We start from the raw sequence: 23,506 nt of genomic DNA on the forward strand, positions 1-23,506 counted from the left end.
CAATACGCATTGATAACACTATTGATAAGTCATTAAAGAAAAGCTTGAACATAAGGGGGTTTAATCTGCCTAACATCTGTTAAACAGGAGATATTAACACACAAACGACTGCTGCTTAGCAACAAGAAGAATATCAACTAACCGCCCATCCACCCAAACACACTTCAGCTGCCACAACAGGTGCATTGAGCCTACAGCGCATGCGTGAAGGTTTTGTTTTAACATGGGGGGGACATAAGTAGTTGGTGTGGGCGTCCTCCCACGGATCATTTTGATTGCAAAAACTTGTTTTACTACACTACAGACTGAAGCACAGTAGAGTTTAAGGCCCACAGGAGCGAAAAAAATCAGTTAAGGAAGTTTTTTTTTTTTCATTATGTCGAGAAATGTCAAGAATAAAGACGAATACTCCAAAATGCTATTGGAGTTCGTTTGGCATTTATGTATTTTCAGCATACTACAATTGACGTGCATGTATTGGGACATCCTAAGGTTGCGTTCCGAATCGCATACTCTTTCTTTTTTCTATTCTACATACTACATCTGACGATAAAAAGAATCTAGGCCTAGTTAGGATGCAGTAGGCATACTATTGGGACATACTTTACTCTCTTATTTCATCATAACATTGCGCCTTGATCTTGCCTCTTGCTTTTATATCCGTCGCATCCCCGTTTGTTTTCATAACATGGACCTATAGGCTTCGTCGATGTTACGTCACTTCACGTGCGCACTGGATTGTGGGTCAGAATCGCCCAAATAGGATGCACTTTTCAACACTAACAATCTTGGCCGCATGAAGTAGACCATCCGGGTATTCTAACCATCCTAAATCTGGCCACAAGAATCGGGACATCCTAAATCTTTTTTCTACATACTATATAGTAGAAAGTATGCGATTCGGAACGCAACCTAAATCTTTTTCTGGCGTACTAAATAGTAGGGAAGTATGGGTATTGGAACGCAGGGTGAATTTCCTGCATTCTGAAGCATTTTTCATGAATCATTTTCTGCAACAAATGGGTAGCCTATGGCATGTGGAGATTTAAAAGCCAGAACAACGTCCTCTTTTACCGAATACCTTTTAATAGAAAAAGATACACAACCAAAAAAATGAACAAATACAAAAAGTAAACTGCTCACAGCGTATTTACAGCGTTAAGAGTATGTTCAGTCATTTTCAACATAAAATGGCACAGGTTAGCTGGAACTCAGTGGATGATAAATGTATGTACTCAATATTAATAACCCAATAATAACAATTCATTAATATTGAACCTAATTTTGTCTTTGTGGAGTAACAACCTGCTTTTTTTAAATACAATACAATGATTCCTGGTATTTATTTAATGTCATGGTCAGTGTTTCTGTCTTTGAACCTTTATATAAAATACAGTGATATATTTCACTAACTATCTGTCTCATTATTTCTTATGTGTGATCAAGTATTATAGGATTAGTTTGAGAGCCAACCAACAAAACTCCAAGCGCCCCATTTAAAGGTGGAGTCAGTGATTCTGGAGAACGCTTGTTGTTAAAATCAGTGAATATCTCCTCGCGATCCGCTACCTGTCTGTGTATGCTAAAAAAATCTGATGTTAATACACAGCCTAGAGTCTGTAAACTGGCATGTAAACAAAGGGTATGTCAACAAAAAAACTGTTTATTTACAGAGCCTATGCTGTGTATTAACACCATTTTAGTTTCAGCACACACAGTATGGACAGGCAGCGGACAATAAGGAGATATTCACTGATTTTGACAGAAGTGATTTTTACAACAAGCGTTCTCCAGAATCACTGACTCCACCTTTACACAGAGCATGGGTGACATGGAAAAAAAAGTAGGTGCAACGTGACAAACACAAGTGCATGTACACACAGGATGCATTATCTTGCCATATACTACTGTATGTTGGACAGACCTAGACGTCAATGCACTTAAGTGTTAAATAAGAACGTGTTATATTCATTAGAAGTGAATGAGAAATAACACAGATGAGGTACTCAAGACTTGGGCCCTATAACAACAAGAGCGTTTCCTATAGTGCAATATAGACCGTATACACATACAGTCTGGCATGAACAATATAATATTATGTCATAATGGTTGTGTGGACAATGCCATAGAAAAAGGTATTTATTCTTACATTGTGTTTTGAGGTCTTAAAAGACGCTGCTCAAAAAAATAAACAGAAATATATTTTAATGAACATTATTTAGAAATTAAATAGCGGTAAGCGAATGAAAAAAAATTCATTGTTCATTTCGGCTATTGCTTTGAAGGGAGTAACATTTGTCTTATTAGGTAGATAGTAACTAGCCTGATGAGACCAGCATGATTCCATGTGTGCGTGTGTGTGTGTGTGTGTCTGTGTGTGTGTGTGTGTGTGTGTGTGTATGTATGTGTGTGTGTATGTGTGTGTGTGTGTGTGTGTGTGTGTGTATGTGTCTGTGTGTGTGTGTGTGTGTGTGTGTGTGTGTGTGTGTGTGTGTGTGTGTGTGTGTGTGTATGTGTGTGTGTGTGTGTGTGTGTGTGTGTGTGTGTGTGTGTGTGTGTGTGTGTGTGTGTGTGTGTGTGTGTGTGTGTGTGTGTGGGTGTGTGTGTGTGTGCAGCAGAGAAACGAATGCTAACCTTGCGCGATCAGGCTGGTCTCACTAGGCTAGTTAGGTAGTTATAACATTTTGTGTCAGTAAACTTTCCTAAAACCCTCCCACCCCCCTGGATGTCCCTGTAACCACGGTGACGGCAGGAAAAGGGGCGCGGCGCACGCTAGACGACTGTTCAGTTCATCCCTCCTGTCTCCCATGTTGTTGGTCGCTGTCTCTTTGTGTTTCTTGGCGGGGTGAAACTGTAAACAGAATTGTGTTGCTCTGAAACATGTGCAATGACAAAATAAAGTTGATGTGACAGTGTGTGTGTGTGTGTGACTGTGTGTGTGTGTGTGTGTGTGTGTGAGACTGTGTGTGTGTGTGTGTGTGAGAGAGAGAGACAGAGGAGCAGAGGGGTTTGTGAGGTCATCTCTTGAGCTTGTTGTCTTCTTTGATCTTCCAGAACATTAGCTCCATGCAAGCCGACGCATCTTCACTGGAATCGTGGCCGTCCACTGTAAAACACACACACACACGGCAAGAAATTATTGCTTAGACGTGATAAATGCAGTGACTAACCCTAACCCTGATCCACACACATGGATGCAACACTCCTTCTGTTGTGACGTTAGTGTGTGACTGACATCTGCTGGTGGTGAGGATGTACTGCAGAATACTTTCTTTTTTTTTTAAGATATTTTTTTGGCATTTTTATGCTTTATTGATAGTGCAGAGAGACAGAGGTGAAATGGGGCAGAGAGGGGAGTGACATGCAGAGAACGACCGTGGGTGGGAATCGAACCCAGGTCCGCTCCTGGGCCCGGCCCGGGAGGAGGACGCCCTACCAACTGAGCTAAAGGCGCCCCCATACTGCAGAATACTAAAGCAGAGTCCTTTATTGGAATTCATCAACAGACCTATATTCCTTTGATTTCTTCATGCATGATTTACTACATTACGACTGGACTGATGTATGCACGTACACATTAATACATGTTAACATTAACCATGACTCCAAAGTTCCCTGCTCTCCAGATGCATTCAAAGTCATGTTGGAAAAGTCTTCCATTGTGTTTTGAAGGAGTAGAAGATTATGTAACTGTTAATAATCGTCTAATAATTGGTGCCATTTTATATTTTATAATGGATAACATATTTTTTAAACATAACAAAGCTTGATATTGCAGCTATAGTTGTGTGTGTGTGTGTGTGTGTGTGTGTGAGTGAGTGAGTGAGTGAGTGTGTGTGTGTGTGAGAGAGTGAGTGAGTGAGTGAGTGAGTGAGTGAGTGAGTGAGTGAGTGAGTGAGTGAGTGAGTGAGTGAGTGAGTGAGTGAGTGAGTGAGTGAGTGAGTGAGTGAGTGAGTGAGTGAGTGAGTGTGTGTGTGTGTCTGACCGTTGTCCTGGATGATGCGTTTGAGGTGGTCTGCCATCAGGTTCCTCAGCGCTCGTTTGTACGGCAGGCCGAGGCGGTGAGGGAAAACTATCGCTGTGTCCACCACCGAACTGTGGATCAGCTGCAGGCAACACACACACACACACACACACACACACACACACACACACACACACACACACACACACACACACACACACACACACAATTACACCTAAAGACCTATTTCACCGATGTGAATATGAAGGTGGATTGAACTCTGAGATCCTATGTAGTATAAATTTGTAATTTTTTTTTAAAATCGGTTCACCCTAGCCTGAGAAAAAGGCAGAAAGAGTGTTTTATGGTCTCACTGTCTAACCCTACATTTTACTAGTGTGACATCACACATGGTAAACATGTAGGGTTAGCAAGACCCTACATTGGGCCAAGAGAAGACTGAGGAACATAAAAATTATTGAAGCAACAACAATAAAAAAATAAACAATTACATTTTCTCAACTGTTAAGTTATTTTTTATTTATTAACTGGTATGAGTGAATGTCGGTGGTACCTTGAGTGCGAGCAGGTCACTCTCCAGACTGTGTCCTATGAGTATGGACTCAGTGCTGAACATACTGAGCAGAACAGCCTGGACGTCCCGAAGAGAGATGGTGGCGTTCTCTAGATCCTCCTCTGTCACTCCAGAAAACCTACAACAACATAGATAAACATACTAATACATTTGATAATCGATTGGTCGTTATGAGATTTTTTTTTTGTTTTTCTTTTTTTTGGTAGAAGATGTCCGGGTTCTCTGATTTCGACTTCTCAAATGTGAATGTTTTCTGGTTTCTTTAATCCTATCGGGACAGTGAGCTGGGATGGGATGTCCGTGTGTGTTGGACATTACAGTGCATTTGAGGACGTCAACATGGGCTTTGAGGAAGTTGATCAACATTTTTTCAACATTCTACGGACCAAAACGCTAATCGTTGCAGCTCTAACTGTGTGTGTGTGTTTATTTAGTCTGTCTTTTGTTTTATGTTTGTATGTAAAAAAAAAAAAAAGCAAGAAAATAACCAAAATAAAAGGTTGCGTTCCGAATCGCATACTTTCTACTATATAGTATGTAGAAAGAAGATTTAGGATGTCCCGATTCTTGTGGCCAGATTTAGGATGGTTAGAAGTACCCGGATGTCCTACTTCATGCAGCCAAGATTGTTAGTGTTGAAAACTGCATCCTATTTGGGCGATGCAACGGATATAAAAGCAAGAGGCAAGATCAAGGCGCAATGTTATGATGAAATAAGAGAGTAAAGTATGTCCCAATAGTATGCCTACTGCATCCTAACTAGATTCTTTTTATCGTCGGATGTAGTATGTAGAATAGAAAAAAGAAAGAGTATGCGATTCGGAACGCAACCAAAGTTTCAAAAAATAGATAAACATACTACCTCAATGTCATGTTTTTATACTGGACAAATACTGCACTCAATTTTGTTGTACTAGTTGATACAATGACAAAGATATTCTATTCTATTCTGTTTTATTTTCATTTCACAAAGTACAATAAAACGGGTAAAATCTCTCAAAATTAAGAGCAATGTTTCCTATAACAAAAATACCCAAGGTAAAAACATTTAAAAACTAATTTTTCAATATAAATATCGCAGAGTCAACGTTTTGTAGTGGTAAAGCCCCTATCTCACTGGGCTGCGACTGTTTGCGACAAGTTGGAGACTGCATTCGCAAACAAGTCTCTAAACTGTCTCCAAACGTTCGCGGAGGTCTCAATTTCCTCGCATGAGTCGCAGAACCGCGCAGTCTTGTCGCATGAATTTTGAACATGTTCAAAAAAAGTGTGCGACAAATCAGTCTCAAAATAGTCTCAGAGTCGTCGCAGGTGTGTCGCACGCGTCGCAAACCCTTCTCAATTTAGTCTCCGCGAGTCAGAAAGTGCGGGAAGTGTGAGACAACTTTGCGAGGGTTTGGCGACATATGAAACTAAATTGCGACTGATTTGAGACAAAAAGGAGACTGACATTCCGTTCGTGCGACACTCGCCAGACGTTCGTGAGACATAAATGCGACCTTCCGGCAAAGACATTCGCAAACGTGTCGTGAGGAACCAACTCAGTGAGACTGCAAGTGAAAATTGTCGCAAATTGGCACATTTGGTCGCAATTTTGTGTCTCCAACTGGTCGCAAACAGTCGCAGCCCAGTGAGATAGGGGCTTAAGGTTGGTGTGATGTATTGGAGACGTAGAACTGACAAATAGACTATCAATAGCAGACCTACAGATGACAATGAGCTAATAGCTAACTCTGGTGGTATTGCTAATGAGCTGTGCATTGTCCCTGCTAAATAAACAAATAACTAAATAAACTGACGATGCCTTTCACTAGCAGAGACACACACAGACAGACACACACACACACACACACACACACACACACACACACACACACACACACACACACACACACACACACACACACACACACACACACACACACACACACACACACACACACACACACACACACACACACACACACACACACACACACACACACACACACACACACACACAGTAGCTCACCGCGTGTTGTAATCCACCACTTTGCCAAACGGTTTGACGAACGTGTCGTAGATGACTTTCAACTCAGAGTCTATGACCGTCACTCTGGTCAGCTCCAGACCCAGCCGCGTGTAACACTGTGACACAAGAGAGAGAGAAATAAAAGAGCATTTTATTATCTATATGGGCTGTCAAACACTTAAAGACCTACTTCACCGGTGGGAATATGAAGGTGTATTGAACTCTAAGATCCTATGTAGTGTAAATGTGCAAACATTTTAGAAATCGGTTCATCCTAGCCTGAGAAAAGGCAGAAAGAGTGTTTTATGGTCTCACTGTCTAACCCTATATTTTACTAGTGTGACATCACACATGGCAAAATGTATGGTGTTAGGATTAACAGGACAGCTGGGCCAAGGGAAGACTGAGGGAAGACTGAGGGAGGAAAAACCTCATTCATTATATTTTAATAGGGATTTTATAATGATAGAACGGCGGTTCCGTATGGGTGAAGTATTTTATTTATTATTTTTTATTTATACACACCGGTGAAGTTGGTCTTTAAACAAAAAAACAAGACACAAAATATTCTGATTTAAGGCCAGTTAATTTCAAAGTGTTTTATCATCAGGTATAAAGCTGTTGTCTGTCTGTCTGTCTGTCTGTCTGTCTGTCTGTCTGTCTGTCTGTCTGAGTCTGCCTGTCTGTCTGTCTGTCTGTCTGTCTGTCTGCCTGCCTGCCTGCCTGCCTGTCTGTCTGTCTGTCTGTCTGTCTGTCTGTCTGTCTGCCTGTCTGTCTGTCTGTCTGTCTGTCTGTCTGTCTGTCTGAGTCTGCCTGTCTGTCTGCCTGCCTGCCTGCCTGTCTGTCTGTCTGTCTGTCTGTCTGTCTGTCTGTCTGTCTGTCTGTCTGTCTGTCTGTCTGCCTGCCTGTCTGTCTGCCTGTCTCACCATCTCACAGTCCAGAGCGAACACTCCTCCGTTCCCGTCTGGAGGAAGGTCTTTACTGAACGTGGTGACGTAGCCGTCTAGCGACTCTTTACGCCCGTCCTGAACGTGTTGCTATGGGGACAGGACATGATTAGAATGCAAAACGTATCGGAAACAAGTGAAAACAAAAAAAAAACACTTAAAAAAAATGCATACAGCTCTAGAATAAATGAAGAGACCACTCCAAATATTCAGTGTCTCTTGCTTTACTCTTACGAGGCATATGTTTGAGTAGAATGAACATTTTGGTTTTATAATATAAACTACTGACAACATTTCTACCAAATTCACAATAAAGCTATTGTCATTCAGAGCATTTTCAATAAGTAATGTAGAGATGAAGATTGAAGAAAAATCCAAACGGGTCTCTTAATTTTTTTCGGGGCTGTATGTCCTTAAAGGGGAAAGGCATTGGGCAATTTTAAAGTGTCATTTTTTGTGTATCTGACTGACAGATGTGTAGAGAAAATAACGTCTGACATGACTACAATCTGTGAGAATTTGATCAATAACCAAACATCGAGAAATGGTCTTTACTGTCTTTTAAGATACTTTTAAATGTAACCTTCTCTATAAGCTTGTGTTACATACAGTATAAACGTACTACCACACATTCTAGTGGGGCATAAAGGATCATTGGGAAGGATTATTTGAATTTTTTTTAAATGAAATGACATGAAAAGGAGGATACCTTGGCAACAGAGCAACCCTGCGCTCCCACGGCCGACGCACAGCAGCTGTAGTTTGTCTCCCAGCCTCCAGACACTGAGGGGAAGAGACAACAGATAGACAGTTTATACAGGTGGAGAAAATAATGATATAATAATAATAATAATAATAATAATAATAATAATAATAATAATAATAATATATTTGATTTATATTGCGCTTTTCTCGCACTCAAATCGCTTTACACAGGAGACACAACATCAAACAAACAAAAGGAAATGTTAAATTGATGGGGCTTGGCTTGGTGGGTGAAAATAAGATAAATTACAGGATGAAAATGAATTCATCATATGGGGCTATTTGCACTAAATAAATGCTAACAAAAAAACGCCCTTTTTTTTAAATTGTCTTTTTTTTTTTTTTTTTAAGGTACACAAACAGTACATTTTTATTTAGCCATTATTTATACTCGAGGTATCAATTGAGGGGTGACCGTCATTTGCAATGATGTCGAGAAACAAAAACATCAATACATACACAATATACAATGCAAGGAAGAGCATTCACATAAAACTAGCACAAAAAAAATGGAATAAAAATTAAGAATAACACTTTGTAAACCAATATTTAATACCCAAACACAAAAAATTGAAAATAAAACGAACAAATCACAACAACGATAATAACAATCCGTAATTCATAGGGGAATGATGATGATGGTTAATAGGTAGATTTATAATTTGAAAGAAATACAAACGCACCTTTATGTCTCCGTAGCCTTCCCCAGTGAAAGCAGCACTCCTCTTTCCGGACACAGTTTCCGTTCACGTTGATCTTATACTCCGCTCCACACCGACAGCAAACCTTGTTCAGCGCTGGAAATCAAATCAAATCAAATCAAATCAAATCAAATCAGTTTTATTTGTTTATAGCCCAATATCACAGATAGACATTTGCCTCAGTGGGCTTTACATTCCATACAGTATGACACTCTGCCCTTAGACCTTTAGCTCGGCTGAGAAAAAAGTCCCAGTAAAAAAAAATCCTTTATCGGGATAAAACAATTGAAACACAATACAGAGCTGAATGTCACGTAATAGCCAAGACCATTTTCACTAATGTTTAAAAGGTGCACTATTGGGCGCTCCGGTGGCGTAGTGGATAGAGCGTGTACCATATTGGCTCCGGCCTTCGTTGCATTGGCCGCGGGTTCAAATCCAACCTGTGGACCTTTACTGCATGTCATCCCCCCCCCCTCTCTCTCTCTCTCTCTCTCTCTCTCTCTCTCTCTCTCTGTCTCTGTCTCCCCATTTCAACTCTGTACTATCTAATAAAGTATCTAAAACATTTTTTAAATGTAAATAAATCTCCCTGCCACTGAAACTGCCTAGTGCCCCTTTAATACGACATAGAGTCAGACATTATAAATGGGTGTAGTGGTGGTAACGTACGGTCTGAAACAGGTTTCTTCTCTGGTGCGTTGTGTATGGTGGCTCTGCCCGGCGCCTCGGGGTTGACTCTGGGATATCCATTCTCCTGCAGCTGCTCCTCAGTCATCATGTAGGACAGCAGCCGCCTGTACAGACCGGCTCCTAATGGGACAGAAGGGACAATGTGTTAAAATCACTGTCAGTTGTTGTTGATTTTGCTTTTTTAAGTGACTATCCAGCTAATTACCTTTTAATTAGATTACTTAAAACTGTCTTTCCAGTCTATTGTAGACATGGACAATATGTAAAAAAAAAACCACTTATATATCTTAAGCTTTATAAAACAAGCAGAGTATTTAATCACAGAATAGCCGCTCCAAGTATTATGCCAGATAAATACAATATGATATATCTCTCATCACACACTTTAAGTTTTTGTTGTCCAAGTTCCTGAGCCAAGGCATTAATATTAACTATATAAAATGAAATTCCTTTTGCACTGATGGTCTGGTTTGCTGTTACATGTCATTTATGATCATCAGAGGAAAAATGAGACTGTTTCAGAAATATTTAAAAGTTCCTCGTAGGAGATTTAATTGAATTTCTTGTTCATCTACGCGACAATACTTCCAGCAGAACTCACTATTCAACTCCCTCTCACTCGCACAAACCCTAACCTGACATGGAAAATTGTTTGATTTTTTTTTCTTCACTTGTTTAATGTCATTTCTATGCTTGATGTATTTTAATCTTGATGTATTTCATGACCCTGTAAAGCATTTTGAGATGGCCTGAATTGTGTCTGAATTGTGCTATATAAATAAACCTGCCTTGCCTTTCCTTGCCTTCATCAAAATGGAGGTAATATTGTGCGTGCCGGTCGCATACATGTGACATTGAAACTCCCCCCCCCCCCCTGACATCCGGTCATGGGGCAGAGAGAGAGAGAGAGAGAGAGAGAGAGAGAGAGAGAGAGAGAGAGAGAGAGAGAGAGAGAGAGAGAGAGAGAGAGAGAGAGAGAGAGAGAGAGAGAGAGAGCTTGGCACCTGGAGGTTACTGTCACATGAGGGTTTGAAGAGTTTGTATTGTGACTGTAAACTGGTTTGACTCACACAGTAAACAGACGATCACGAGTCTCGACATGACACAAAGATACCTTCAGTCTCCTCTCCCTCTACTTGGCTGTTCTTTTGATTTGATCATGAGGTGGAATCTGTCATCTGAACTGTGTGTGTGTGTGTGTGTGTGTGTGTGTGTGTGTGTGTGTGAGATCGGAGGAATGTACTGTATAAACTTCAAACTTGGGCCGACGTGTTTACAGAAATATGTTATGTTAAATATGTTATATGTTTTTAGATATTTTTTTTGGCATTTGTTATGCTTTATTGATAGTGTAGAGACAGAGTTGAAATGGGGCAGAGAGGGGAGTGACATGCAGAGAACGACCGCGGGCTGGAATCGAACCCGGGTCTGCTGCTGGCCGAGGCCCATGGGGGGGGGGCGCTCTACCAACTGAGCTAAGGGCGCCCCCCTGCTTGTCTTCTTGACTAAGTCTTTCTGTGAGTTATTCCATCCTGCCCTCCAGATCGCATACTCTTTATTTTTACTATTCTACATACTACATCTGATCATAAAAAACATGTAGTTTGCGTGCAGTAGGCATACAATTGGGACGTACTTTTACTTATTTATTTCATCATAACATGGCACCTTGATCTTGCCTCTGGTTTATATATCCGTCTCATCGCTGGTTGTTTTTACTTGGAGGCTCCGTCCATGTGATGTAACTTAGAAGTGGATTGTGGGTCGCATACAGAATCGCCCAAAAAGCATTCTGATTTCCACGCTAAAGATCAGGACCCGATGTACCGTAGTAGGGCATCTGGGTATTTTTCATTATGCTGCATCCGACCACATGTATTGGGACCATCCTAATTATTTTCCTACCATACTAAATATAAGCAGGGAAGTATGTGGATTGGAACACAGCCCTTACCCATGAGTTTCTCCTCTTGCTGTTTGCCGCTCCTGTTGATGGTGAAGCTGGTTGTAGCCGCGTGACGACCTCCCAACAGTTCCTCGTGGGTCAGAACCTTCTTCTTAGGGACTATGTTACGATCCTCTGTTACACACACACACACACACACACACACACAGGTTAACACTGAATTGCATCAGAATTGCCACAAGATGATTTGGATTCACATGGAGGCTCTGTCGATGTGACGTCACTTCCGGTGCGCACTGGATTGTGGGTCAAAATCTTACCAAATAGCATGCTGTTTTCAACACTAAAAATTTCGGCCGGATCCACTAGACATCCGGGTATTTCTAACCATACTAAATCAGGAAACAAGAATCGGGACATCCTAGATCTTTTTTTCCTACCATACTAAAATAGTAGATAGTTTAGATAGATAGACTGGAACACAGCCAATGTTACTGCTTCCTGAATTTTCCTAAACTACGGTGCGTGGCGAGGGTCATATTCAGACTCACTGTTATAAGGGATGGGAGAGGGAACGGAGGTGGTTTTGCTGCGGAGTTTCTTCAGAGCGTTGACGGCCACGTTCAGGTAAATGTTCTTACTGCTGCTGCGATCGTAAACCAACTTCTCCTCGTCCAGCGCCTGACAACAGACACAAAACCAAAAGTCAGTGTTAGCAACCTACAACTTGTTCAAGTGATGACGGGCTCAAACCAAAATACTTTTCAATTGATTTCACTGTTACAGACATATTTCCAATGTTAGAATAAATTCCAATGTTCTTAAAGGCCTACTTCACCGGTGGGAAGAGTGTGACATCACAGTAAGAGAAATGTAGGGTTAGACAGTGAGACCATAAAACACTCTTTCTGCCTTTTCTCAGGCTAGGATGAACCGATTTCATTTTTTTTTTGCACATTTATACTACATAGGATCTCAGAATTCAATACACCTTCATATTCCCACCGGTGAAGTAGGTCTTTAATTAATTAAAAAAAAACATTTATTTATTTTTATTATTTAGGATCCCAACTAGTTATTACCGAAACAATGAAGTAGGTAGGAGAAATCTGGTGCTACTGCTACAATCACAATCCCATCGTCATGTTATGATAAAAGCAAACCTGTTTAATAATATATAATATTGTTAGTTTTGAGTCTTGGTTCATACAAATAGTCAAGTTAAATGATGTGAACATTGTTAACAACCAATAGTTGGGGGCCTTACACACAGCCTGTGCCCGCTTATGAGGCACTTTTTTCGGACACTTTACTTGGCAAGACTTCACCCCCCCACACACACACTTTTTCACTTTATTTTATTTAAATTATTTAATTTATTGGATGGGGTTTATAAAAATATAAAAATATAAATTGTTAAAATGCTGTAATTCTTGTTACGTTGTAGCCTGGCATTCCCAGACCTGCCACTAGGCGCTGGCAAATTAAATTTGCTGCGCGTGTTGGTCTGGACACGCTCCGTTGAAGCTTATCAAGAAGACCAGAAATCTGGGTCTCACGTTTCAATTGGTTCTATCTAATATGGGCGCGCCAGAGCCCCTTATATGGTACTCTGGGGAGGACGTAACCGGATGACGACAGTGACGTGCATGCGACGTCGAAGCCGTGATAGTAAACATCAGAGATGGCTGCGGATATGTTGTGTGAGTTTGAGACTGCTTTGGCCTCGACCCTTAACGATTTGGAAGACAGCACTCAAATCTTTCATTAGCAAGTAAGTGGAATGTTCTGTTTTGCCGACCGACAACGGCAAACGTTTTATTTAACAGTTTAACAGCTGTTCGCTAAACGAAAGGGGCTTACGTCGCCTTGTGCATCGCTCTGATTGGTTGTAGTGCTATCCAACTGCGTGCAGTGGCATTTGAAATGCACGAGTAGGAGCCGCCCCTTGAGTTGGAAATTACTATTGATCGTCGCCAGACCCTCTATCGTTCAAGATATCAGGGTCTGGATTTCCAGGCTAGTTACGTTGTACATTGTCGCCAAAATAAATGTAAACCACTGTGAAATATCACAACCTGTGTGACATTGGACATCTCTTCTAACAAACAATAAAAATACATAAAATAAAAAATAAAAATAAAAAAAAGTGTGTGTTGTTCTCACCATCTGGAAGGCAATGGCTTCTGATGTGCAGAACTTGACACATTCATCTATGAAGGTGTTGAGGTAACGCTGGCGGACCACGTTGGGAATTTTGGCGCCAAACTCCACGGGGATGATGGGACGTTTCATAGAGCTGCTCTGAAAACGACAAGACAAAAATAAAAAATAAAAAAATAACAATTCGTATCAATATCAATTTAAATACGACAGATTAGACAAAATTCTCTTTTGAAAGGTGGGTCATATCTATGAGTGAACTGTCAAGTTTATGTAGGGATTCAAAATAATTTTTTTTGAGGTTTTGTGAATACCTTTTAAAGTGTGTGTGACTGTCTGTGTGGAAGAGAATATGTGGAATTCGAGGCCTGTGGATACATTCAAGGTGTGTGTGTGTGTGTGTGTGTGTGTGTGTGTGTGTGTGTGTGTGTGTGTGTGTGTGTGTGTGTGTCTCAAGTTCATGCAGCGTTTCAGTATAAGCATATTCGAGATTTTGTGGAAACCTTCAAGGTGGGCATGTTTCACTGTCTATGGGTGTGTGTGTGTTTGTGTGTGTGTCTCTCTGTCAGTGTGCGTGAGTGTACCTTTAAAATGTGTCTGTCTGTCTGTCCCTTTAAAGTGTGTGTGTGTGTGTGTGTGTGTGTGTGTGTGTGTGTGTGTGTATACCTTTAAGGTGGGCGTGTGTGCGACCCTCTTCTGCACTGAGGTGGACACGGTCTTGGAGAGGATGCCGGCGGTGGTTTGGGCCTTAACGCTCTGATGCGTCTGGGTCGGAGACAACACTCGACTGGAGGCGGGTTTCACATGTGAAGGACCTACACACACACGCACACACACACACACACACACACACACACACACACACACACACACACACACACACACACACACACACACACACACACACACACACACACACACACACACACACACACACACACACACACACACACACACACACACACACACACGTTAAAATGCATTCGAAATCATTCAACCAATAAATAAAAATCGTACAATTACAATGATAATACTAATGAAATACCAAAAAATAAAACTTAGGATCAAATTACAATAGAATAAAAGTATAAAGTGCTAATGGTAAGGTAAATGCTAGACTAAATGCAAAAGTAAGGACAGAACAAGATAAAACAGCGTATAGAATCGTATAGGAGATAGATAATAAACCATCTAACCATCTAACTAACTAATCCAGCCCCTGTATAGCGTACTAAAAGGAGCCCATACTTGTCCTGTTGGATGAGGTGGTGGGAAATGCCCGGTGAGCGATCCTCTTCCTCTCTCCAGATGAGCTGAGTGAATCTTTGACTGAAGCGGAGAGCGTGGCGGCTTGCTGCTGCGCCAGCTGCATGCGCTGGTAACACACCTCCTGAGCAGAGAGGCGCTTATAGGGGCGAGACGCAGCCTGGGACCCACCGTCAGGCTGGAGGAAGACAGAAGGACAATTGATTTACATTTTATCTTTTTAAGAGGTTTTTTTTTTGGCATTTTTGACTGTATTAGATTTGGAGAGAGAGAGATGAAATGGGGCAAAGAGGGGAATGACATGCAGAGAATTGACCCGGGGCTGTATTTATTTATTTATTATTCTTCCGGACAATTACACACAATACACAATTTTCTCTTTGCATATTCATACATATTACTTTGTGTTATCATCCGAACACAGAGTATATGGATTCTAACCCGGGTCTGCTGCGAAGAGGACTGAGACCATTAAAATATACATACAATGAACAACATAGACTTTATAATAATAGTACTTAGTGCTGCAAAAAAAGCAAGGCCTTTTTTTTTTTAAAGAAACACATTCAAAAGCATTAAAGCTGTCAGTCAATAAAACATTTCCACATTTCTAATAATGATCAGGGAATAAACTGTTCAGTTATGAAATAAACAAAATACTGACATGGTAAGAACACGTTGTCAAAAGCAATTTCTTAAAGAATTGTTTGATTTAACTGCCAAATATCTCAGCCGATACCTTGAGGAAAGAGCAGATAGGGGAATTCTATCTCAAATCAGTTGGTGCATTTAATATGATGCAATCTGTAAGAGTGGAAATCCCCGGACACGGCCTCCAGGCACACCAGAATTTACACATTGTTCTTTTAGTGTTTTTTACTTCCTGCTTTGGTCTGAAATAACTGCGTAGGTTTCACGACCTGAGAGCAACTACAACAGTCCCTGTGTTCCAATCCCCATACTTCCCTACTATTTAGTATGCCAGAAAAAGATTTAGGATGTCCAAATACATGCACGTCAATTGTAGTATGCTGAAAATACAGAAATGCCCCACTAACTCCAATAGCATTTTGGAGTATTCGTCTTTAATCTTGACATTTCTCGACATAATGAAAGAAAATCTTCCTTATCTGATTTTATTTCTCTCCTGTGGCCCTAAAACTCTTCTGTACTTTAGTATGTAGTGTGGTAAAAAGACTAAAACTCTTCTGTACTTTAGTATGTAGTGTAGTAAAAAGAGAAAGTATGTGATTTGGAACGCAGGGAGTGTTTCAATGCTCTCCCGACACCTTTTGATCCCACGGCAAGTTCATTCTTGCAAGAACAGGGAAATGAGTTTCCAACATTCCAATCAACCGCAATAGAGGAATTAAGTTTGATTTAGAGTGGCGATTAAAAAAAAAAGGTCCTCCTAGCTCCTACCCAAAGTGCCGGAGGAATTTCACTTTCACAATACTTGATGCACTATCGAATGCTCTTACTTTTACTTTTTTAATTGTCAATTTGAAAAGTTCTAATAGAAATGTAGCTATTGTTTTTTTTATTTAACTTTTTTTTCTTTTTTTTTTTTTTTTGTCTCGGGAAAATGTTCTTGTCAAGACCCATGGAGACTGCTCATGCCAATTTTCACGCATGTATCACAAATTTAAAGATTACTAGCACTTATCTGCTCCGCTAACAGAGAAAGTCAAGGGCACTCCGGTGGCGTACTGGATAGAGCGTACCATTTCAACTCTGTACTATCTAATAAAGCTTGAAAATTCAAAACAAAATTCCCCCCCAAAAAAAACATACAAAGAGAGAAAGTCAAAGCAGTTAAGGTGGTAAACTTACACTCTCTTTGGTGAGACAATGGGACACTCTCTTCTTCTGACCGGGAACCAGACTCTCTGGGCCCTTTTCCTCGTCTGAATCCCTGGAAGGCTGAGAGGGAACATCAGGGTGTGTTAATAATGCAATTTGATTTGATTTGATTTGATTTGATTTGATTTGATTTGATTTCAGACATATCAAACATACAAAACAAAATGAAAAGCATGGAAATACAATAAACAAAAATTATGTTTTCACAAAAAAATAAAAAAAATAAAAGAAAACAAATTATCTGTATTGCTGAGATATGCCTGAAAAGGAGCAGGAAGAAGTATACACTTATTTAATCCTACCCCTTTTCCATAGTAAAAAAATAAAAATATATAAAAAAATAAAAATAAAAATATATAAAAAAATAAAAATAAAAATATATAAAAAAATAAAAATAAAAATATAAAATAATGTTAATGTGTTAATAATGCAATCACAAATTATGCATTTAAAAAAAAAAAATTGTGTTAAATTAAAAAGTGCAACAGTTAGGGATTGGTACGAGTAGTGTATTCCAAGATCGCATGGATTCTGTGCATTTGTTTATGAAGAGAGTGAAAGAGAGACGGCAGGATGCATGGCCATGAGGTCATGTATTTATATGTGACTGTGTCAGATTAATAATGGTGATATGACCATGGTGAAGCAAAGCAGACTTTGATTTGACTTTGAAATAGTTTTGTCTTGAGTTGGCGGGGATTCAGAGCCGAGCGAAGGCATTGATAATAACCATGTACAAATAGTGATGGTCTTGTTTGCTGTTACAAGTTATTTATGATCATCAGAGGGAAAATGAGACTGATTTAAAAACATTTAAAATTTCCTCAAGTCGTAGGAGGTTTAACTAATGCACTTCATTTGAAACCAGCAACCAATTTACTCACGCCCATCCCAAGCAACAGTACAGAAAGGGGAGGCAAGGCTATTCATAAAGCTCATCTCATTGCACAGAGACAATTGAAAAGTGCTCTAGGTTAGGGCAGCATAATGGAGTCAAAAGTCAAAGTCAAAATGATTTCTATAGCACATTTACAAACAACTTCAGTCGACCAAGATACAATACAAAACAACAATAAAAACCAAAAATGATAAAAATTTAAAAAAATTAAATAAAAATCGTTTATGAAAAAAAATATCTGAAAGAAGCAAGCGAGAGAGAGAGAGAGAGAGAGAGAGAGAGAGAGAGAGAGAGAGAGAGAGAGAGAGAGAGAGAGAGATAGAGAGAGAGAGAGAGGGAGAGAGAGAGAGAGAGAGAAATACCTGTTTAGCTTGCCTCCCCTTGTCCTCTCTCTTCACGTCTTTAGACTCGTTGAAGATCCTCAGACATTCCTCCATCGGGTCAGAATCAAAGTCCAGATCGTCCTGGAAACCAGAGAAGTCCATTCCAACCAGATCCTCCTTAACTGCACCTAGTGTGTGTGTGTGTGTGTGTGTGTGTGTGTGTGTGTGTGTGTGTGTGTGTGTGTGTGTGTGTGTGTAGGGGGGGGGGGCACAACCGCAAAGTTATATCAAGATATCTCAAGGAAATGTGCGAAAACAATATTTAAGACGATAACCATCCTATACTAGATGTAGCGTTACAGTTCTGTAAAAGACTCGCTATCACAGCTGTTAAAAAAATAAATTAAAAATTGTGTAGCTATATCATTCAAATAGCGATATGAGACTTTTTTTAAAATCACGTACAAATGTATACCAGTATTTCTTAGAAACCTGTTAAGTAGAGTACGCCATGTTAGTTTTGTTTTGTTTTGTCTTTTGTTTGTATGTTCACTTTTTCAGTTGTGTTTTTGTGTTCTTTGTAAAAAAAGAAAAAAAAATCTAAAAATAAAGTATTAAAAAAAAATTATATACAGTACCAGTATCATCATGGACAGTATGAATTCAGTCTTCCTTACCTGCGTCCATCTCCTCCTCCTCATCAGAGGAAGATTTTTTTGTAAAGTTGTTTCATGTTGATATTTTTTTAATCACAAAATGTATACCAGTAGTGTGTTTGAATCTTAAAAAAAAAGAAAAAAAAAAGTATTTAAAAATAAGACTTCCTTACCTCCATCCATCTCATCCTCCTCTTCATCATCCTCAGAGGAAGATGGCGTGAGCTCGGAGGCCTTCCTCTTGTTCCCACTTCTCCTCTTCAAAGCATCGGCCGATTTCCTCACCAGAACTTCCTCCGCCTCCGACTCAGAATCGTCAATCTCGATCGGATCAACTTCCTCTGGACTCTCGTCTCCAAACAGGTCTGCGTGGCTTAAGCTCTGACTCCGCCTTTTATCCTCACGTTTTTTCACTTTCGCTGGACTAATACTTTGCTTAGTTTTATCTTTACTGTTAGCAGAACTCCCTTTATTACTACTACTACTACTTGTGCTACTTTTACTAACTTTCTTGACGTCTTTTTCTCTCTTGCTGCTATCGAGTTTACCGTTTTTGTGTTGGCGCTCTTTGTACTTGGCGAGTTCCCTTTCCTTGTCCTTCTCCGATAGCTTGGGTTTCTTGCTGTCCGGCTTTGCCCCATTTTCTGTCTCTTTACCTAGTTTGACCGAGTCCGTTTTAGCTTTTTCTGTGTCTTTACTTTTCTCCGTTTTGACCTTTTCATAGGTTTTGATCTTCTGACCCTCTCTGCCTTTATCGGACGTTTTAACCTTAACAGTATTTTTCCTATCGTCTTTCTTCCCATGACTTTTGTTCTCCTGGTTCAAATTCTTCCCCGATGTTTTCTCTTTACTGCTGCTACCGCTCCCACCACTGCTCTTACTACCAGGTTTTTTGTTGACGTCCTTTTCAAGTTTATTCATTTTCTCCGATTTGCCACTTTTCTCGTGACTCGTCCGACCGGTAGCCATTTTCTTTTTCTCTACCACATTGTCCTTCTGTTTAACAACTTCCTGTACGTCCGAATCGACTTCCGTGGAGTCCTCTTTGTTCCTCTGTGTGAGTGCGTTCGCCATCACACTGTCTGTTCTGTCTTTCTTCTCTCTCACCACCGCCTCCCAAAGCGACCCACCGTTGCCTTTTTTCGCCCGGACGTTACTCAGCGAAGTCGGACGATACTCCGTTCCCGAGCTCTCGCCGTCCGAGTCCGAGAAAGTGTATTTTTTCGGGTCCACGCTTGGCTGGTGAGGCTTTTTCACCGCCGCACAATACTCCTCATCTGACGATCCCTGTATCGTTATCGCCTTGCTAGTAGCACCGTACGTTTTAACCGCCTTCGTGACAACTTTGTCCGGCGTCAACTTATTTTTGCCTTTCACCGCGATCCCGGCCGTGTAGTTGGAAAGCGGGTCGTACTCCATATCCGTCGTCGGTTTCGAATCATCCAGCGTGTATTTGCACTTGGACGTCGACGTGCTGTTGGAGTATTTCGGACTGGTGGGAGGGGAGGGTGTGAGCGGGTACGCGTGTGTCCGATTCTGCTGGGGCCTTTTCACGGACGTGGGAACATATTCCATGGAGTTGTTGTTGTTATTGTTCTCTGGGTCGTCTGAATCCAAGGTGTATTTGCTACAGCCCGGCGCGGGGTTATAACCTACGGCGGTGATCTGGTAGCTCCCGGGGTCGTAAGCCATGTGTGTAGAAGGCGGTGGTGGTAGCGCTTTATCTTTAACAACCATAGAAGAAGAAGAGTCAGCGGAATTCTCACTGGGATCGTACTCCATTTGTGAAGGCAGCGGCGTTGTTGTTTTACGTTTACTACTAGCAACAGACGGAGACGCACTGGATTTCTCGCTAGGATTGTAGGACAAAGATTGCGGCGATTTCCGTTTAACAGAGGCAGATTTAGAGACGCCGACACAGGGGCTTTCGCACGGGTCGTATGGCTCGTGCAAAGACTGCAACGCTTTACTCTTAGCGCCCGCAGAGGAAGAAGACAGACTGGATTTCTCCGTGGGATTGTACGCCATTTGCGAAGGCGGTGGTTTACGTTTACTAGCAGAAACACCAGAAGGAGAAACACTGGTGCTTTCGCAGGGGTCGTAAGGTTCGTGCGTGGATGTCTGAGATTTGCTTTTAGCCGTGCCAGACTTAGACACACTGCCGATACTGTCGCCAGGATCGTACTCCATTTGCGACGGCGTTTTTTTACGTTTACCAGAAACGGTAGAAGAAGAAGAAGAAGAAGTAGAAGAAGAAGAAACTACTGTGTTTTCGCTCGGCTCGTAAGCCAAGTGCGGAGAAGAAAGTTTAGTTTTGCTTTTACCCGCAGACCCGGATTTTGACACGGTGGCGCTGTCGCAGGGGTCGTAGGGTTCGTGTGAAGAAGACGGCGGCGTTTTCCGTTTGCCAGATTTCTGCACGCTGGATTTCTCACTGGGGTTGTAATCCATGTGCGGAGAAGAAGAAGAAGATGGTGCAGATTTGCGTTTGCCAGAGACAGGCTTAGGAACAACGCTGCTGCTGGTGGCATTCTGTCCCGGGTCGTAGGGTTCGTCCCCCATGCGAGAGAGCTTTCGTTTCTCCCTCTCCACCTCGTTGCGCGCCTCCTCGATGGCTCTGTTGACCTGCTCCAGGGCGCCACTGAGGTCCCCATTCTGCTGGTCCTCCGGCCGCACTACCTCAGGGTTGAACGGGTCGTAGCCTTGTTCTGCACGAATACAAGCAAGAGAAGAAGAAGAAGTGTTAATTTCATTACATTACATGTCATTTAGCAGATGCTTTTATCCAAAGCGACTTACAACCGGAGCACACATTCATACACCGATAGCAGCAGCAGCTACCACGGCACGCAGGGTGCTGGCTAACTATTGGGAGCAATTTATGGTTCAGTGTCTCTTTGCCCAGGGACACTTGGACATGTGGAAAGACGGGGGATTGAACCACCGGCCCTGTAGTTGCGAGTGGACCACCCTACCCACTGAATAACCACGTTTTACCCCTTAATAAGATCAGATTGATAGAAAAAAATAAAAAGGTGAAGTTAGTAGATTTGTAAAGTGACTTTCAAGTAGGGATGGCTGTTTGTTGTTTTGTGCCCCCAACAGTGCTGGTTAAGGTTAGGGGATAGAGCCTACCAGGCAGCGCTGCCTTGAAGGCTGCGTTGAGGGCATAAAAACACCATCAAGCGTAGAGATACACCAATCCTATGATGTGACTGGTCGAGGTTAAGACAAAATCAGGCTAAAAATATACTGTAGTTTTTTCAATGATTCAGAAAATGCATTTTTAAGACATGTAGAAAGTATTAGATCGTATAGGCGGCAAGATGCATCAATTGTGGTAATTAATTTGGCCCGGTGTATCCTTACACTGGAGCAGTTAAGGCAACCTTTGCAACTTGCGTTTTAACTGTTTTTAATTGTTTTTAATCATCTTTCCCTGCCTGGCATTCCGCTCTGAGGCGTCGCTATGGGCGCCTGTGTTTCGCTGCCTGGCTTCGGTGCTCGCCTGGTTGGCCCTGGGTCTGGGCGTGCCGGTGGCTGCGGCGGATGCGTTGCGCCCTTTTTCCCGTTGCCTCTGGCTTTGCTTCATTGGCCGGGCGCATCCGGACCAGCGGGTCTGTCGGGCCGCTGTGGCCCGGGGAGGCAGCTGTGTCTCGGCTGCTGTTCACGTGGCGCCAGTTGCATTTTAATATTATTTTTGTTTCACTTATTGGTTCTGTCTGTGCTCTTCTAGTTTTTCCCCGGTGGAGACGAGATGGCGACGATCAGGTCCCCCCTCAGCATCTGGAGTCCTCCTGCATCCGCACTATCTTCACCTTTATATTATGTTATACTCTTTGTTATATTATATGCAATGTGAAGCCCACTGAGGCAAATGTTAATTTGTGATTCCGGGCTATACAGAGAGTTACATATAGAACATGAACCGACACCACACATACTGTAGTCTAGTATTATTCACTCTGCTGGTAGCTGCTACAAGTGCCACAACTATATTTCACGTTGATAAAGTTTGGGACTCTTTACCCTTCAGCTGAGGGCACTTTTTTTCTATGTATTTCCCAATTAACACTTCATTTTCTTTATTAATTTGTGACGTTTTAGTTTTTTACCATTACTACTTCAATATATGGTTCCGTATTGCATCATAATATAGGAAGTGTGTTTCATAGCTGTACCGAACACCCAAACACAATGAGTTATGTTCTGTTACTACTATGACACTCTTGTATCCATGTGTGGGCTAAATAGTTCGTCGTGTTTTTTCCTCAGTGTACAGCAAACACGGCAAGAATCTGATGCATCAATTTGAGTTTCCTTGCGCGGTAAAGATTATTCCCTTTAGCCTACTGCACCGTTTTGGTTTCGACATATTTCCCAACACACAGAAGACATTTAAAGTATTAAAATTAATTCTTGAATAAACAAAGAAACACACAGCACCTTTCTGTTGCCTTTTAACATCGGCTGGAGCTCCGTATGAAGCCCGTCTTTGCTGGCTGCTGTGTCTGAAGTGACAGTACGGTCTGTTGCACCCATTCCTGCCGCCTTTGCCCTCACTGTAATCGGCGTAAAACGGGCAGTCGAGCCCTCGGAAGAAGCCGGTGGATCTTAACATTGTGCCCTGGCGTTCCTCTCATAACCAGATATTGTAATGTCAAGCCGTCTGTCTCTTTTCTTGCCCAGTTTCTTTGTCTTAACTGGGAAAGAAAGCTTGTGGTGTGAGCGACTGAACAATAACAACGTCTCTAC

At 41.5% G+C, this 23,506-nt stretch overlaps 1 protein-coding gene across 1 annotated transcript; it reads right to left on the reverse strand.

Annotated features, from left to right (window-relative positions):
* Positions 1-1,066: 1,066 nt before the first annotated feature.
* Positions 1,067-23,506, reverse strand: rexo1 (REX1, RNA exonuclease 1 homolog). The gene is made up of 17 exons (XM_080033138.1): positions 23,198-23,506; positions 18,925-21,459; positions 18,135-18,283; positions 16,845-16,934; positions 14,994-15,189; positions 14,412-14,560; positions 13,749-13,886; positions 12,134-12,263; positions 11,631-11,756; positions 9,656-9,796; positions 8,966-9,079; positions 8,227-8,300; positions 7,497-7,607; positions 6,571-6,686; positions 4,539-4,677; positions 3,986-4,106; positions 1,067-3,106 (listed from the first exon to the last, which is right to left on the reverse strand). Exons 1-17 carry the CDS (start codon positions 23,370-23,372, stop codon positions 3,018-3,020), a joined length of 4,593 nt encoding a protein of 1,530 aa, XP_079889264.1. The 5' UTR covers positions 23,373-23,506; the 3' UTR covers positions 1,067-3,017.

The sequence above is a fragment of the Ammodytes marinus genome (genome assembly GCF_949987685.1).
Source record: "Ammodytes marinus genome assembly, chromosome: 8".
NCBI classification, from domain to species: domain Eukaryota; kingdom Metazoa; phylum Chordata; class Actinopteri; order Uranoscopiformes; family Ammodytidae; genus Ammodytes; species Ammodytes marinus.

Coding starts and splice junctions, on each gene's coding strand:
- rexo1 (XM_080033138.1), bottom strand. CDS start 23,372: ATGTTAAGATCCACCGGCTTCTTCCGAGGGCTCGACTGCCCGTTTTAC. Junction 12,264..13,748: donor AAGCCATTGCCTTCCAGATG/GTGAGAACAACA, acceptor GTCTGTTGTCAG/GCGCTGGACGAGGAGAAGTT. Junction 11,757..12,133: donor CTCTCCCATCCCTTATAACA/GTGAGTCTGAAT, acceptor TGTGTGTAACAG/AGGATCGTAACATAGTCCCT.